At 54.9% G+C, this 16,243-nt stretch overlaps 1 protein-coding gene across 3 annotated transcripts in view; it reads left to right on the top strand.

The window, feature by feature from the left end:
• MROH7 (maestro heat like repeat family member 7) overlaps positions 1-16,243 on the top strand; it is a 59,450-nt gene that overhangs the window by 24,132 nt on the left and 19,075 nt on the right. For 2 of the 3 annotated variants that reach the window (XM_086717067.1, XM_086717069.1), the window contains exons 4-14: positions 1,209-1,282; positions 4,456-4,539; positions 5,494-5,573; positions 5,860-5,989; positions 7,944-8,039; positions 8,527-8,631; positions 8,842-8,977; positions 10,980-11,095; positions 11,421-11,597; positions 12,033-12,187; positions 14,381-14,519. In XM_086717067.1, coding sequence (XP_086573193.1) covers positions 1,209-1,282; positions 4,456-4,539; positions 5,494-5,573; positions 5,860-5,989; positions 7,944-8,039; positions 8,527-8,631; positions 8,842-8,977; positions 10,980-11,095; positions 11,421-11,597; positions 12,033-12,187; positions 14,381-14,519 — 1,292 coding nt within the window. Of the gene's footprint in view, positions 1-1,208; positions 1,283-4,455; positions 4,540-5,493; positions 5,574-5,859; positions 5,990-7,943; positions 8,040-8,526; positions 8,632-8,841; positions 8,978-10,979; positions 11,096-11,420; positions 11,598-12,032; positions 12,304-14,380; positions 14,520-16,243 lie in introns of all 3 variants that reach the window. The other variant, XM_086717068.1, reaches the window with a different exon arrangement.

The following is a 16,243-nucleotide window of genomic DNA, read 5'->3' on the forward strand; positions in this document are numbered from 1 at the left end:
ATCTTGGAGGAAGCTGTGTTCACTATGCTTGGTGACTCTGCTTCTCCCTATCGGCTCCTCCAGAAGCCTCTAGTGGCCAAGGTGGCCCCGAATAAAGTTCCACGCACTTAAAGGTCCTCAGAAGGAGAGAGTCCATTCTCTTTTTGGGTTTTTAAAGCTCACCATTTCTTTTTAATGTTTATTATTTTGGGGAGAGAGAGAGAGAGGGACAGAGAGCAAGCAGGGGAGGCGCAGAGAGAGAGGGAGACACAGAATCCGAAGCAGGCTCCAGGCTCTGAGCTGTCAGCACAGAGCTTGACGCAGGGCTCGAACTCACAGACCGCGAGATCATGACCTGAGCTGAAGTTGGCCGCTTAACGGACTGAGCCACCCAGGTGCCACCCCCCCCCCCCACAGTGTTCTTAAATAAAGGGCTCTAGTGGTCCTGTTCAGCTGAAAGCCCATCCCTGGGCCAATCACCATGGCTGGGGGCATGGGATGCTTTTACTGGCCAAGCTTGGGTTCCAGGCCCACCCCTATCTGAAGAGGGGATGAAGGGTGGGCTTGCATAATTCATCACCTGGCTACGTAGAAGGGGTAGCCCATGGGGGACAAGGGCCTCTTTCACCAGAAGAACGATGAGGAAATCCAGGGCTGACAAAACAGGGTATCTACTCTCACAAATCAGAGTTTAATTACACATTGTGATAACAGCCAAAAACAGGGAATAGGATGATGCAAAAGAGGACCATAGTGAGCCCTCCTTTACCCTGCAGGTCAGGGAGACCCCTCTGAAGAGTGGCAGGCCAGCAGGGATTTGAACAAGAGCCCTAGCTGGCCAATGGGTCACGGTAGTCGAGTGGCACCGCGTGGGGTGTGGGAGTAGAGTGACCACTGGGGCAAAGGCCCTGATGGGGAAGCTTTCCCTGGTCTGGAAGGAGGATAGTATGGCGAGAGCATGGCGAGCAAGGGGAGAGCAGCAGGAGGTGGGCTGGGGAGGCGGGACAACAGCGGACACTGAGGGCTTGGAGGCATTAACAAGCATGGCGGCTTCACTCTCAGTGGAATGGGTGCCCCTGAAGCCTTTTAGGGAAGGGAGCTCAGTCTGGCTGCTGGGGGACTAAAGATTGGAGGGCCCCAGCGGGGGACGGGAGACAGAACTGTGGCACCAGAACTGCACCGTATCCTTACTCTCCCTCTTATCTTCTCATTGAAACTATGACGTTCAGGAGCCTTCAGTGAAGTGGCCTCATGCCTGGTGGACATGCCGGGGAAGAGAGACGATGGCACCAAGATGGCTCTGGTATGCTTCCTGCCCGCCCCCCAGATGACTTTCCTGGGATGCCCCTCCCTCACTCGTTAGCCCCAGCAGACCCCGTTTCTCTGCCTGGCTCTTCTTTTCTCCATGGGACTCATCACCATCTGATGTACAATATGCTTTGCTAGTTCATCTTACTTTTTGTTAGCCTATCACTCTGGAATGTATCCTCCATAAATCGGGGATTTTTGTCTCCTGGTCACAGCTCTATCCCCCAAATCTAGACCAGTGCCGGGCACATTGTAGGTGCTCAATAAATGTTTTTTGGACAACTGAACCAACTGTGAGAGGGTCTCTAAAAGGGGAAGAAAGGCTAGAAATGGCCATTTTCAGGCCACATTCCCAACCCAGGTCTGGGCGTTGGGAGGCCAGAGAAAGCCAGCATCTGCAGGACTTGGTGAGGGCCAGTGGAGGCAGACTGGACAGGTTGGTGGACACGAGCGTGAACACATGCAGTGTGGGGGAGGGGGAGACTGGCTGGCAGACAGAACCTGGAGGTGGGGGATCCACCCAGGCCGGGCCATGGAAGAGGGAGGCCCTGCCCTCAGGCTGCTTCAGAGGCAAGCTCCAATCCCTGGGGTGGCACAGGGTGGGGGATGGAGAGAAGGTGACAGGACTAAGAAAAGGTCTTGCATTTTGGGAGCATTGGTCTTCATCACATGGCATTCTTCCAGTTGTCTACCTTACCACACTGGCCCTTCTTTCTTTCTCATTCTTGCCACACTCAATCCTGCCCCAGGGCCTTTGCACTTGTTTCTGCTGCCAGGAGGTTTCTTCTAATCTACAAAATGGGTGTAATGATTTTTTTTTTTTTTTTTTGAGAGAGAGAGACAGCATGAGCAGGGGAAGGGGGGAAGGGGCAGAGAGAGAAAGGAAGACACAGAATCTGAAACAAGCTCCAGGCTCCGAGCTATCAGCACAGAGCCCAATGTGGGGCTCGAACCCACAAACAGGGAGATCGTGACCAGAGCTGAAGTAGGACGCTTAACCGACTGAGCCACCCAGGCGCCCCAAAACAGGCATAATAAAGTTGAAGTGAGTGCACAGCACTGAGCATGGTGTCTGCAACGAATAGGGTTGATTATTGCAGTCATTCAACAAATCTTGTTGAGTCCCTACTATGTGCAAGGCATTGTTTCAGGCACTAGAGACGCTACAGCGAAGTAACATTCTAGTTTGGGGAAGCAGGTGATAAACCTAGCTACCCCCTGTCACCACACAAAGTTGTTACCATATTATTAGCTATTGCCTAGGCCGTACATTGCATCCCTGTGTCGTAATTATTTTATAATGGGAAGTTTGTGCTTTTTAATCTCCTTCTCCTGTTTTGCCCATCCCCCCAGCTCCCTCCCCTCTGGCGGCCACCAGCATGTTTTCTGTATCTGTGAATCTGTTTCTGTTCTCTTTCATTGGTTCATCTGCTTTGTCTTTTAGATTCCACATCTAAGGGAAATCATACAGTGTTTTCCTTTCTCTGACTTCTTTCACTTAGCATAATGCCCCTTAGGTCCATCCATGTTGTCGCAAATGGCAAGATCTCATTCTTTTTGATGGCTGAATAATATTCCTGTGTGTGTGTGTGTGTGTGTGTGTGTGTGTGTGTGTGTGTAAATCCCACACATCTCCTTTATCCATTCATCTCTCGATGGACACTCAGGCTGCTTCCATATCTTGGCTGTTGTAAATAACGCTACAATGAACACGCTGCTGGCACATCTTTTAGAATTAGTGTTTTTGATTTCTTCAGCTAAATACCCGGAGGTGGAACTGCTGGCTTGTATGACAATTCTGAGATTGTCTGGGCTCAGTGAGGTGGCCCTTCTGCTCTGAGTGGTGTAGACGGAGGTCACTCGGGAGCAGGGGCCCTAACATCCAAGGTGACCCTCATCTTCCAGGGTCTCTCTCCACACAGTTTGCTCATTCCATATCTAGCTGGGCTTGCTTATAGCATGGCAGCTGGCTTCTGGAAGGAACAGGCTGCCAGTTCCCTTGAGGGCTAGGCCAGGAACTGGCATGTCCTCACTGCCATGGCATTCTATTGGTCCAAGCAAGCAGTAAGATGAGCCCAGATTCAAGGGCTATCTGTCCTCTTGACTTCAGTGGGAAGAACTTGTGGCATCTTTCACCCACCACACCGCCCATCACGTTCCCTTGTTTCGCCTTCTTACTACGTGAAGGTATTTTATCTATTTCGCGTCTTTTTTTCTTCTTCTACCTGAAAAGAATGAGAACGAACAGATTAATTGGACACTGGTAAAGGTATTCCCTCTCTCAGGTGGCAGAATGCCTTGATCTGACTAGGATGTGCCCTTAAGAGTGGATACTAAAGGGGGCACCTGGGCGGCTCCATCAGTTAAGCGTCTGACTTCCGCTCAGGTCATGATCTCACGGTTTGTGAGTTCGAGCCCCGCAGCAGGCTCTGTGCCGACAGCTCGGAGCCTGGAACTTGCCTCGGATTGTGTCTCCCTCTCTCTCTGCTCTTCCCCGCTCACACTCTGTCACTGTCTCTGTCTCAAAAATAAATAAACGTTAAAAAAAAAAGAGTGGAGGGGCGCCTGGGTGGCGCAGTCGGTTAAGCGTCCGACTTCAGCCAGGTCACGATCTCGCGGTCCGTGAGTTCGAGCCCCGCGTCAGGCTCTGGGCTGATGGCTCAGAGCCTGGAGCCTGTTTCTGATTCTGTGTCTCCCTCTCTCTCTGCCCCTCCCCCGTTCATGCTCTGTCTCTCTCTGTCCCAAAAATAAATAAACGTTGAAAAAAAAAAAAAAAAAAAAAAAAAAAAAAAAGAGAGTGGATACTAAAAAGCCCTTAAAAGGTTTTAATAATCGTGGGATTTCAGCCGGAAGGTCTCCGCACCTCTTCTGTTCCATCAACTCCTGCCTCTTCTCGCTCAGTTGACTGGACAGGGGGAGTGCTTTGCACTGAATTCTGGTTCTCCTCCAAATGCTGCCCTTCAGGGATTGTCCAACCCCCTAGTCCTCACTCTCATGGTCTTCTCAAATCTGCACCCCCACCGTGATTTCTCATTCCTCTGGAGCCCGTGCTTAGGGGCTGGGGGCTGGGGCTGGGGTGGCGGTGGCTGGTGGGAGTGCATGGTGGTCCCTGAGGGCGGGGGTCAGCGTGCCTCTCACCCTGTGGCTTTGCCCTCTGCTGCCTCCGAGGTGGAGAATGTCATCACCCTCCAGGAGAGCCAGGATGCGCTCGAAGTGGACGTAGAGAAGAGGACCTTGATGAAGGAGATGATGGTGTGGGAACCTCGTGCGGGTCTGGAGAGCTGGGTGGGGAGGAGGTGGACGTCCCCGTCTACCCACTGATGAGACACGGCTTGAGGTGGGAGGAGGACAGTGGAGGAGGCAGGACGCTTGGCCTCGAGCCTCAGTCCACCTCTAACTGCCCTCCGCCACCCTGAGGAGCTTGATGGGCCATTTCCCTTCTCTGAGCCTGTGAGCCTTCTCACCTCATAAGTACCTGTGGTAATGCCTGCCTCAATGGCTTGTTTGTGGTGAGGACACAACCAGTAGTGAGTTCCCTGGAGAGCCTCGGGCGCCTGGGGCAGTCATTATTATTTAATACATTCTTTCCCCAGAAATTCCTCCTGATGGGAAACTTCCAAGAGCTTCTTATCATCTTGCTAAATACAGTCCCTTCTCAGTTGTCCACCAGACTGGTTTAGGCCACCGAAGTCCCTGAAATCATGTTTAGCTTTGGGTCCTTTACATAAAATCCTCGCCCTTGATAACTTCATTTAACTAACGTTAATTGAGCATCTACTGTGTGCAGATGCTAGATCCAAAGTGAGGAGTCATTAGGACGTTTTTAAAGGAATCCACCTCGATCCCCCCACCCCCCCAAGAGCCATTCATGGTATTTTTTGCTTTGGGCCGGTCGGCGGCCCAAATATACCTCCTTACCACAAGGCTGCCAAAGCAGTTCTTGCTGACCTCCTGAGCGCCACGTGTGAGGTGTGGCTGGTTAGGGTGCGGGGTGTTTTTGGTGGCCTTGACCTGACAGCTCAGGACAGGGTTTGAGCAATGAGCTGGCTCTCCCTGCCGGAGGCCCTGTGCGGCATGGAGGTGGGGAGTTCTGTCCAGGCTCAGGGGCTCCTGCGGCCTGAGCCCCAGGAGGAGTGGTGGCCTCGGTCCTGGGGGCCTGCAGTGGCCTTGCCCCCCTCATTGGCCCCTCTGTGGTCTCCTGTCCAGAGGCAGATCCAGGAGGAGCCACTGGATTCCCTCTCGAGCACCGTCCGCTGGCAGGCCATGGAGACGCTGACCCAGCTGAGGTGTCCACAGCCCTCTCCCCGACCCCCAGCCCTTTCCTCACTTCTCTGGGCTCCGTCTGTCTCTCCCGAGGCCTGTCCTTGGTGCCCGCCCGGTCCTGTGACCTTCCCTCCCGCCTCCCCGAGGCCCTCCCCTTTCCCTCCTCCCCACCTCACCGTGCTCAGGCCAGGCCCAAGCCCCCAGCTAGGCGCCCTCCTCCCAGCCCTGCAACCTTAGCTTCCGGTCTCCCGCCCAGGGGCCCCTCCCTCACTCCGCGCCCTGGTTTTCTGTCTCTCCCCCACCCCCCAGTCACACCCAGCCCGTGCTGGGTGTGCGAGAAAGGTCAGAGCTGGTGGGCACATGCGTGAAGAGTGTGTTCTCCCTGCCCTCTGTGCAGGCCATGCAGGAGAAGGACGAGGCCAAGGCGGAGGCCATACAGGTGAGCCCTCCGGGCTATCAGTTTCCTTCGAGCGAGGCGCATTTCGGAACTCCCAGTGGGGAGAGAAAGGGCATTCCAGAAGGCAGATAGGACTCTTCACACTCCTGCTGAAGCTGCCTGACCTTGGGCAGTGTACCTCACCTCTCCTGGCCCGAGCAGGCCCTTGATAACTGTTTGGTGAATAAGGGATCGCTCACCGGGAGCGCTCTGTCCACTTCCGGGCCCTGCCCTACGAGGGGGATGTGAGCATGTGTTGCCATGGCCAGAGGAGGTGGCCACAATCGGGAGGAGGGGGGCTGAGGACGGGGTGAGCTGGGGTGAGGTCTAGAGAAGTAGAGAACCTCGAGGGGGGCTCGTGTGAGCGTCTTCCAACCTCGGCAGGGTTGTCCCAGGAGGAGTGGATGGAGGTGACCCTTAGGGTAGGCGATAGGGTCAGTGGGTGGGGTTCAGGGGGAAGAGTGTTAGCCCAGAGGGAGGCAGCCCATTTAGCCTTTCATTCAGCAAATATGAACAATGCCCACTCCCAAAGTACCACGGGGTGGGGGACGCAGTACAGGGGGGCGGGGGGGATGGGGGGGATGGACCTTGTCAAAGAAGCACATACATAAATGCAAACTAGCAACAGTGGTAAGTGTTGCAGACAAGAAGTACTCGGTGCTATAAAGAGCCTGGAATGGGTGTCCTGGCCTACGTGGGGGTTGGTGGTCCCGGTGTTGCAGCTGAGAGGTTAAAGAGAGCTGGTTAGCTCAGAGGGATGCCAGAAGGAAGGGCCTGCCAGGCAGAGTGAACAGCCTGTGCGGTGGCCTGAGGACAGCAAGAATATGGTGACTGCAAGGATGACAAGGAAGCAATGTGGCCGGAGCCCCGAGGTCGGAGGCTAGAGCGCTGGGAAGCGAGGCTAGAGAGCAGTGGGGGCCAGGCCTCACTGGCAGCATGAGGGCTCTGGGTCCTGGGAGGTGGGGCACTGAGAGAAGACCCAAAGGAGAGGTGGGGAATCCCTGCTGCCCGGGAAGAGAGCAAGCAGCCCTCTTGCAGTACCAGGCTCAGACAGCAGAGGTCAGTGCTGCACAGGGATGGGCTGCAGATGGGAGGGAAGGAGGAGGTAGTCGGCAAGTGAGGCTGGCTTGGTGGTTGCGGTGTAACCCGGCTGTGCACAGACTGGGGAAGCCTGGACAGTGGCAACCTGGGAGGCAGATGTGAGGAGCTGGCAGAAGGAAAGGAGGCAGGGGACAGAGGGTCTTCCCAGAGTGGCTCAAACCCACTACTCAGCCTTGCGTATGTGTGATGCCTGCACCTTCCTAGGACAATCCTGGGACTGTGGCGCGGCCAAGGGAAGAGGAACCTGGGGAGAGGTGGCTCCCTGAAGGGGCAGCCTGGAAAATCTATTTGGGTCTAGGAGTAGTGCAGAAAAAAAGCATCGGAGCACTTACCAGAAAAAAAGCATCGGAGCACTTACCAGAGACAAGAATAAAAGCAAGGCTGGCCCTCCTGGTTACCTGGCTCCTACTGTCCTAGTGCCATTTTCCGACCCAGCCTCTCCTTTGCTCCTCATGACTTGAAACCACCTTGTTGTGTGACGTTGGACAAGTGTTTCGTCACTTGTAAAATGAGAAAACCGCTTTGAGGACAAAGTGATATGGTGGTTCAAATCACCGGGCACTGACTTGGCCCACGGTAGAGTCTCAGTAATGGTGGGGAGTTCTCTGCTTCCTCCTTGAAGGTAGGAGTACATGCTAATAATTATTGATTTGTTGGTAAGGAAATCGTAACCCATGCGGGGGTGGGGGGAGTAATTCCTCCCATATCGCACCTCAAGTTAGTCTCAGAGGTGGGACCAGAAAGAGGCTCTCATGGGTCCAAATGCCCCTCCACCCCTCACCCACAGGAGGGGTTGCCGGGGGCCGGGGTCTGCTCCAGAGACCCCCTAGTGGCTTGGTCCTCCTCCTGTCCACAGACACTTTACCGACAGACCCTGGATGCCCTGCAGACACTGCTCAACGCCCTCTTTGTCGAGGACCCCACTCCTGCTGGGCTGAAGAGCATCTTGGAGGTGTGGGGGCAGGGAGGAGAGGAAGGACAGAGAGGAAAGGAGACCTGGCTGGGGGGCGGTGGGGAGGCTGTGCCCAGAAGGAGGGGTTTGAGTTCTGGGTGTCATCTCGTGCCAGTGTTCTGCCTCCCTGTCGCTCGTGCAGACCCTTTTCCAAACCCCTTCTCTGTCACTCTCTCCCTATCCCCCGTGTTCCTGTTCTAGCTGCCCCTATCGCTTTGCCTTCTCTACTCTCGTCCCTGTCTCTCTCTTTATCGTGACTCCCCACCGTTCATCTCTCTCCCCACTGGCCTTCGTCCTCCCTCTCGTCTTCCAGTCCTGGGCCCCGTGTCTCCCTATGCTCCAGGAGGAGGAGGAGGAGGGCTGTGGACAGTTGCCTTTATGCCCTCCCTGCAAGCTTCCTGCTGATAGGTGAAGGTCGACCTGCCCACCCAGGCAGGAGAGGCTGGCCTCCAACCTGTAGCTCTGAGTCTCGTCCTTGTCCTCACAGCCCCTGGGGCCCTGGATGAACTCCGGGAAGACCCATGAGCGAGCACGGGCTGTGAACAGCAACGTCTCTGTGTTGAACCACATGTTTCTGACCCTGCCTTTCTTTGTGAGTGGCCCCTGGGAGGGGAGGACACTCATAGGGAGAATCTTCCTGGCTCCAAGGGAGCCCATGCATCTGTCCAGAGATTGCCAGGTGACCCTTGTCATCCTCAGAGGACTCTGCTATCAGGGCCAGACCATCCAGCTCTGGTCACTATTTACTGTATAGTATTATTGAACCTTTAAGACCCAGTCCCTAAAGTTATGACACAAACAGATGTCCTCGGGGTTTCCGGCGCTGGGGCTTCTGCTGGGGAGGCTCATCCTTCGCATTGGAGATCCTGATGAGGGGATTGGCCGGAAGGCTCTCGACGGCATCATCATCCTCTACACTATCCTGGAGCTCCAAAAACGTAAGCCCTTTGGCGTGCCTCTGAGGCGAGGCTTCTGGGCAGGTGCTCAGCCTGGGAATCTGCTGGAGCCTCGAGTGGGGTCTGCAGAAGCTGGTAGGAAGTCTCAGTCCCCACAGAACCAGAGGAGAAGGGCTACAAACAAACCTATTTCGATTTAAGCAATCCTTCTATCCGAGCCCCTCCTCGCCTTCCAGTGTCATTTTTAACAATTATTTTTATTTACGAAAAAATTTTTTGAGAGAGAGAAAATGAATGAGTGGGGGAGGGGCAGAGGGAGAGAAAGAGAATCTTAAGCAGGTCTCACTCTCAGCGCAGAACCCGATGCGGGGCTCCATCCCACAGCTCTGGAATCACGACCTGAGCTGAAACCAAGAGTCAGGCACTCAAGCGACTGAGCCACCCAGGCGCCCAAGTGTAATTTGTGACTCCCATTTGCACAGCCCTACGATGGCACCATATGCCCACTCGGGCACGGTAGCCCTCATGTGCTGAGAGCCGGGCAAGGCTGTGTCTTAATTCACCACCGCATTCCGAAGGCCCGGCCCTGGGCCTGGGCACGGGGTGGGTGCTCCGTGAATCTTCTATTGAACGAATGAACAAAGAACAGGTCCCACGTTAGCGTCTGGAGTAGCTAAGACCTGCAGGTGGGAACAATGCCGGATCCAGCTTTAGGGAGCCGGTGACATGAAATGAGCTGACACAGGCACCCAGCTGGCACTGAACCTAGGGGCACAGAGTCTCCGCTGTTACCTGCCTCCTCCCTTTCTCCACAGTCCCGACCTTGCCCAAGGGACTTCGGCATGTTGTTTCAACTTTCCTGGCTCTGGAGGCAGAGTGACCGGGCAATCTGAAATCACATTTAACTGGGTATCTTGTATTTTCTCTGGTGACCCCCAGACCCGCACTGTTAGATTCTCAAGGGTGACGTGGTTTGTCCACGCCCACTGAGTGTAGCCAGCAGCAAAGCTTGGCTTTGAACCTGGGTCTGTCTGATTCCAGGTGTCAAGCTTCCTCCCTTTACAGACAACCCACACATCTGGTCCATCTAGTCCCTCTGCCTCGACGGCCCTTTCTTCTGTTTATGTCTTGCATACCCTGGGGGGGGGGGGGATCCAGGTAGGACCCAGGCTGGGCCACAATAAGGCCTTAGGAAACGAGCCTGAAATATGTTTCCTTCAGCAAAAAACATGCCAGGTCTATTCTAGACACCAAAAATACAGCAACGAAGTCAAATAATCCTCCCTATTGAACTTAGCTTCTTGTCGTCAGGAGACAACCAAATAAACAAGTAATACATAAAGTCAGATGATGATGGGCACTAAAGGGAAAAAAGGCAGAAAACGGAGTGTGGGAAGGCCAGGGTAGTGTAGAGGTATCACTACACACGCACCAGGACAGCAAACGGGAAACGCGCAGCTCGCTTCATGGGATGTGCAGCCACGGGGGCCCTCGTGCCCCGCCCGTGGACGCATGTCTGGTCCCCACCGGAACACCATTTGTCAGCATCCCCTGAAGCTGAGCCTAGATCCACCCTAGGGCCCAGCAGGTACACCCCTAGCTACGTACCTAACAAATGTGTGCCTGACATTCCCCAAAAGGCACGGACTAGGCATACCAGAATGTTCGAGCAGCACTACTGCTGGAGACGACCCAAATGTCCGTCGGAAGTAGGAGAGAGAAATAAATGCTGGTGACTTCACACCGTGGAAAGTGACACGGCACCAAGACATCTAACCTGTGGGTTTAGGAGCCAGGACAGTGGTCACCCCGGGTAGGGGAGGGGACAGAGGACTGAAAGGGAGCCAAGAGGTGCTTCTGGGGCGCTGACCACATTCTGTTTCTTGGCCTGGGTCCTGGCTTACATGAACATATTCACTACGTAACAATGGGCCAAGCTGGTTACCTACGATTTGTGTACTTCCTACATCTATGTTTAATAAAAAGTTAAAGAAAAAGGGTGGGGGGGTGGTCGGGCCTTACGGAGCAGGCTTTCTTCTTGCAGGAGCCAGAGATAAGGAAGAGACCAATAATAAGAAGGAGCTGTATGAGAGCAACAAGCGATTCCTGGGGCCCTACAACCCTGTCTGCCCATGCCAGAATATTCTGCGTGTGATCGCGGTGACCGCCTGCTGCCCATCAGCCCCGGGGCCCTCCTGGGAACAGCCCGCCCCAGTGCCTGCTCTCCGCCTTCCCTCTTTCCAAGCTCAAGTCCCCTTTAAGGAAGCCTTCCCCAACCACATGGGCCCCACCCCGAGTGCCCCGACCTCCCCTGGTCTGTGCCCCTCTTCTGGGAGCAGGGGCCATGTCGCCCCTTCTTTTGTAGCTCCTCCCCAAAGGGTTGGACACCCACAGATGAACGGAGTATGCGTGGCCTGCCTGCTGACTTCTGCGTGCGTTGCTAGGGGTCTGTCCATGGGTGTCAGTGCCTCTGTGCCTGTTTCAGGAATTTGGAGACTTCCTGGGACCCCAGCAGGTGAAGGACCTGCTGTTAGCAGCCCTGGAAGGCTTGAAAGGCAGCTCAGAAGCCCGGGAGAAGGACTTGGGGGAGATGATGCAGCTGGCCTCGGAGGTCACCATCAGCTCGGTGCTGGAGTGGTACCACCACAGGGTGGTGGAGGTGGTAAGGCCCCCTGCGGGCAGGGGCTGGGCAGGGAGACCCCGCAGGGCCTGCTCATCCCTTGGGACCGGCCATCTGGCAGTGGCAGGATGGGTGGTGCCGGAACCCCAAGGCACCAGGGCGGGGCAGGGGTGGTGGTGGTGGTGAGTTCTAGGTGCCTCGACTTGCAGGTGAGAAAGAACTCCCTTGATCCGGTGGGTGTGGGGAGGGCAGTGAGGACCCCTGGCTGTCTCCCAGGGAAGGAACAGGCGTGCCTCTCCCCCCTCTCTCCCCCTCTCTCTCCTGGGGCCCTCCTCTGTCTCTCTCCTCTCCCCTGCCACTCTATCCTGTCACCCCCACTTCCTGCCTTCTCTCATCTCCATGATCTCCCCATGCCTGCCTCGGGCCTTCTCCAACCGGCCACCCGCCTGCTCACGGCCGCCCCCGGCTGTGCCCCAGATCCCAGAAATCATGCAGGCCATCTACATGCAGCTGAACCACATCCAGGAGCCACGGGCCCGCGAGGTGGCCCTGCTGCCCGTCTCCCTCCTGGCCAGCTCCTTCATGACCGAGGTGGTGGTGGCCCTGCTCACGTGTCCCCTCCCGCTGGACAGGTACTGACTGAGGGGTTCCCGCCACCACTCCCAGGTTGGAGCAGCTCCCATCCTGGGCTAGGAACCTGTCCTTCCACCCAGAGAAGGCCCTTGCCCTCCCAGCTGGTCGCTTTTCCGTAAGATCTGTGGTGCTTCTGACAGCCATTCAGCATTTCCAAAGCACTGGATACGTCCGTGCAAGGCGCTAATACCTTCTCTCCTTGGTACAACAACCCCATTCTACAGATGGGCAAACTAAGGGGAAGTCTCTTGTCCTCGGCACCCAGTGAGCAAGCAACAGGATGAGGACCTAAACTCAGATTTGACCAACTCCAAGCCCAGAGCTCTAGGGGTGCCGTAGAAAGGAGGCTTGAGTGTTGGTCCTGACCCTGCCTCCACCTGCTGTGTGGTCTTGGGTGGTTTACTTGCCCGCGCTGGGCTTCAGTTTTCTCCTAGAGGCAGAAGGGGAAATACTCCCTGCAGAATTCCCACCCCAGATGGCTGGTTGTGACAAGTAATGCAGCCAGCTGAGCTAAGTGCCTGCCCAGGGCTGGACGCTGCAAGGGGCCTGATGGGCAGAGGGGACTGTGGCCAGAGAGGCCAGACTGACTGCTCCAGCCTCCCAGTCCAGGAAACACTCCCACACGTTTCTGAATGAACAGAACAAGGCAGCAAGTTGTGGGACCCACGCCTTAAGATGGTTGTTTGAGCATGAGGGCAGAATTGTGCAGGGCTGTGTGACGAGGTGTGTCTAGTAGGGACAGCTGGTACCATTCACAGAGGCCAGGGAGATCAGTTAGGAAGGTGAGGGCCAGGGTGATGCATCCCCCTCCTCCCACCCAGAAGAATTTAACCCTTTTTGGCCACCCCACCCCCACCCCAGAGGGTTTCTTCTTGGAATCACTAAACCTTCAGACTCATAAGACCGGCGGAGGCGGGGGGTGGGGGGCCGGGGGGCGGGGGGGGAGGGCACACCTGACATCGGAGTCACTCAGGATATAGGACAGAGCAATGACAGGGGCTCCTCTTCCCAGGAGTCCTTGCAGCAGCCCATGCAGCAGGCCAGACAGCACTGGGACAAAATTTAAGGCGGCCTGGCTCTCAGGGGCCACACCTCCACTTGCATGAGCCCCAGAGAGAGGGTCTCCTTACATCTTGTGCCCTGGAGGCCTCACATTCCCCACTCGGAGCTTAAGAGCTGGTCTCTTGGGCCTCTCAGGTGAAAGGTATAGGAGCTGCCCTGGCTTAGATGGCTCAGGCCTCCTGGGAACCGCTGTCTCTCACAAAAGCTCTATAGACTTGGCTTCTGGGGTCCCCACGGGGGGCGAGCCCCGTCCCAAGAGCCACCGCACCCCGGGAAGCTCAATGCTACAGCGTCCTCCTCGGTTCTTAGAGTTAATTTATAGTTCCTCCCAGCCCAGATGCAATTTACCAATTGGGTCATTTTTACTATAAGCGATGTTGCCTAGCAACATAGTTGACATACTATCTTTATCATGTTTCCAGGGGAACAGAGCTGGAAAGTTAATGGAAGGTTCACATGCTCATGCAGAAGGGGGAAAGGGTTCTGTTAACCCGTTAGTGCACTGGCTGGTCAGTGCTTTCAGCTCCCCGTGACAGAAGTGCTCACAGGCTGGCCCAGATGCTCTCCCCTGCCTGGAGTACTGACTTCTAGGGGACAGGAGCAGGCACTCCTTGAGATTGTGTGACCAATGCAAGGTCCAGGTCCTAAGGGGCCCTCCTGGCATAGAGGAATGATCACAGGTTTTGAAGGCTGGTCACTTCCTGACTCTAGCTCATTAGCTGTGTAGTCTCGGACTGGTGATTTCACCTCTCTGAGCCTCAACTCCCATCTGTAAGATGAGAATAACAACCCACCTCGAGGGTCATTTGAGAATTCAGTGACCTTGAATGTCTTGAATATCTCGTTCACGGCTATATGCCCAGAGGTTTGCTTAGTGCCTGGCGTATAGCAGGTGCTCCATATTTGCTGAATAAGTCGTGTATAAAGCACCTGATATGATATGGGAAATAGGGTTTTCAATAATTGTTAGCCCCCTGCCTCTTAGAGAGTGTTTTCTGGACCATTCCTTGCTGACTCACCCATGGGTGCCATTTCGAGGGCATCTTGTCTTCTTCCCAAAACTGCTGGGAGGCTGGGTGGGGCTAGTGCCCTGGTCCCCACTAACCATCTCCCAACCCCTGACCTCCCAGCAACAGCGCAGAGATGTGGAGGCAGCTAATACTGTGCAAGCCCAGCTGTGATATCCGAGACCTCCTGGATCTGCTCCTGACGAGCCTGAAGGAGAAGCCCTTCACCAAGAAGGGCCGGGCCTCGATCGTGCCCTTAGCGGTGAGGACCCACCTCGCCTACCCCATGACTGCCTGGTCCTAGGCTACTCCCTCCTCCCTGCCTGCTGAGCTGAGCTCAGCACACCCAGCTTCTAGGGCCCTGCTCTGCCAGGAACTAGTTGTGCACCTTGGGCACACTTGTCCATCTCTGGGCTCTTGTTTGTGACCCACTGGATGGCCCAGTACTGCCGCTTACAGGGACAGCAGCAGCCTGGGAGGAGGAGACCAAATGACCTGGGACACACAGACCTGAGTCTGAGATCTGGCTTTGCTGAGTTAGTATTTTGTGACCTAAGGAAGTCACTTCACCTCCTTGAGGCTCAGTCTCTGCATCTGTAAATGGAAATGATAAAGTCTGCTCCCTATGGTGGCTGAGAAGGTGGCTGCCAGACTCAGAGGTCAGCCCTGAGAACACAGGAGGCAATGCGACTGCAGGAAGGTGACTGGGTGGGAGGATAGATTTCTCTCCGCTTCTATCATTGGCACCTTGGTCCTAGCCAGCTAGATAATACCCCTGCTCATTTCCCTGCTTCCACTCCAGCTCCTCCTACAATCTGTACCACAGCCAAAAAATCTTTGAAAATGCACCTCTGCTCTTCTCAATACCCTCAATGCCTTCCCATCGCCCTTGAGAATAGCACGGTGTCCCTACCTGTGCTTAAGGCCGTGCACCCTTTGCCAGCCTCACCACACTCCGTGGTCCCTCTTACTTAAGCCCAGCCTTGTTGTTCTTCGTCAGAAGTTCATACACACTATGCAATCTCCGTCACAGGGCCTTTGCACATGCTGTCTCTCTCCTGAACTTCTCTCCACTAACCTAAATCCTACTCATCCCCCAGCTCTCAAGTCAAGCATCACCTCCTCGGGGAAGCCCGCCCTTATCTCCCTGACATGATCAAATCTGTGCATCTTATACTTTGCTTCACATACTTTATCTTGGGAGAGTTTACCCCAGCTGTGATTTGACAATAGTGTGTGGAGTCCTTTGAGTAATCTGTGAGATGCACGAATTCAGTGCCTGAACCTGTTTTGCCCACCGGGATATCCCTAATGTCTAGCGTATACAGGTACATAGCAGACATTAAAAAAAAAAATTGTTGAACTGATTCATTTAGTCAACAACAGTAATTGAGCACCTACTGTGTGCCGGGCACACATAATTTCTGGGGATTCAGCAGAGAACAAGGCATGCTGGTGGAGAGAAGCAAAGACATGGTGGGTGGAGGGGTGGGTGATGTTACCCCTTAACAGAGGAGGACAGTGTTGCTGGGTGACATCCCAGGTCTTAGCCAAGGTCACAGAGCTAGTGAGTGGTGGGGCCAGGGCTCGGACCCTGATCTCCTAGCTCTGAATCCTGCGTTTTGCCACCGTGTCCCTTTGCCCCTCTCCCCCAGCACTGAGTTCTACGAATAAGGCATGGGCACCCGCTCCTTCCCTGATTTGGTCACTCATCGTTTCCTCTCTCAGCCGTTGTGTGTTAGTGTATTCTTGAGTCACCCGTTTGTGCTTTTTGTTCAAGCGTAGTCCGAGCATGGATACAGTGCGGACTCATTTTTATCTTACGGTGTCGACAAGCCATTTGAGCAAGACTGAGCCAAGAGCAGAGCCCTGTAGCCCATCACTAGAGACTTCTCTTTTTCCTGCTGACCGTGTTCTTTGGATACAAGCATTATCTTTGGTCTACTGAAAAATGTAAAGGCTCTGAGTCCCAGAAGCTTAGCTTAG

This window comes from Puma concolor, chromosome C1 (assembly GCF_028749965.1).
Source record: "Puma concolor isolate L17-30 chromosome C1, mPumCon1.1.hap2, whole genome shotgun sequence".
Lineage (NCBI taxonomy): Eukaryota > Metazoa > Chordata > Mammalia > Carnivora > Felidae > Puma > Puma concolor.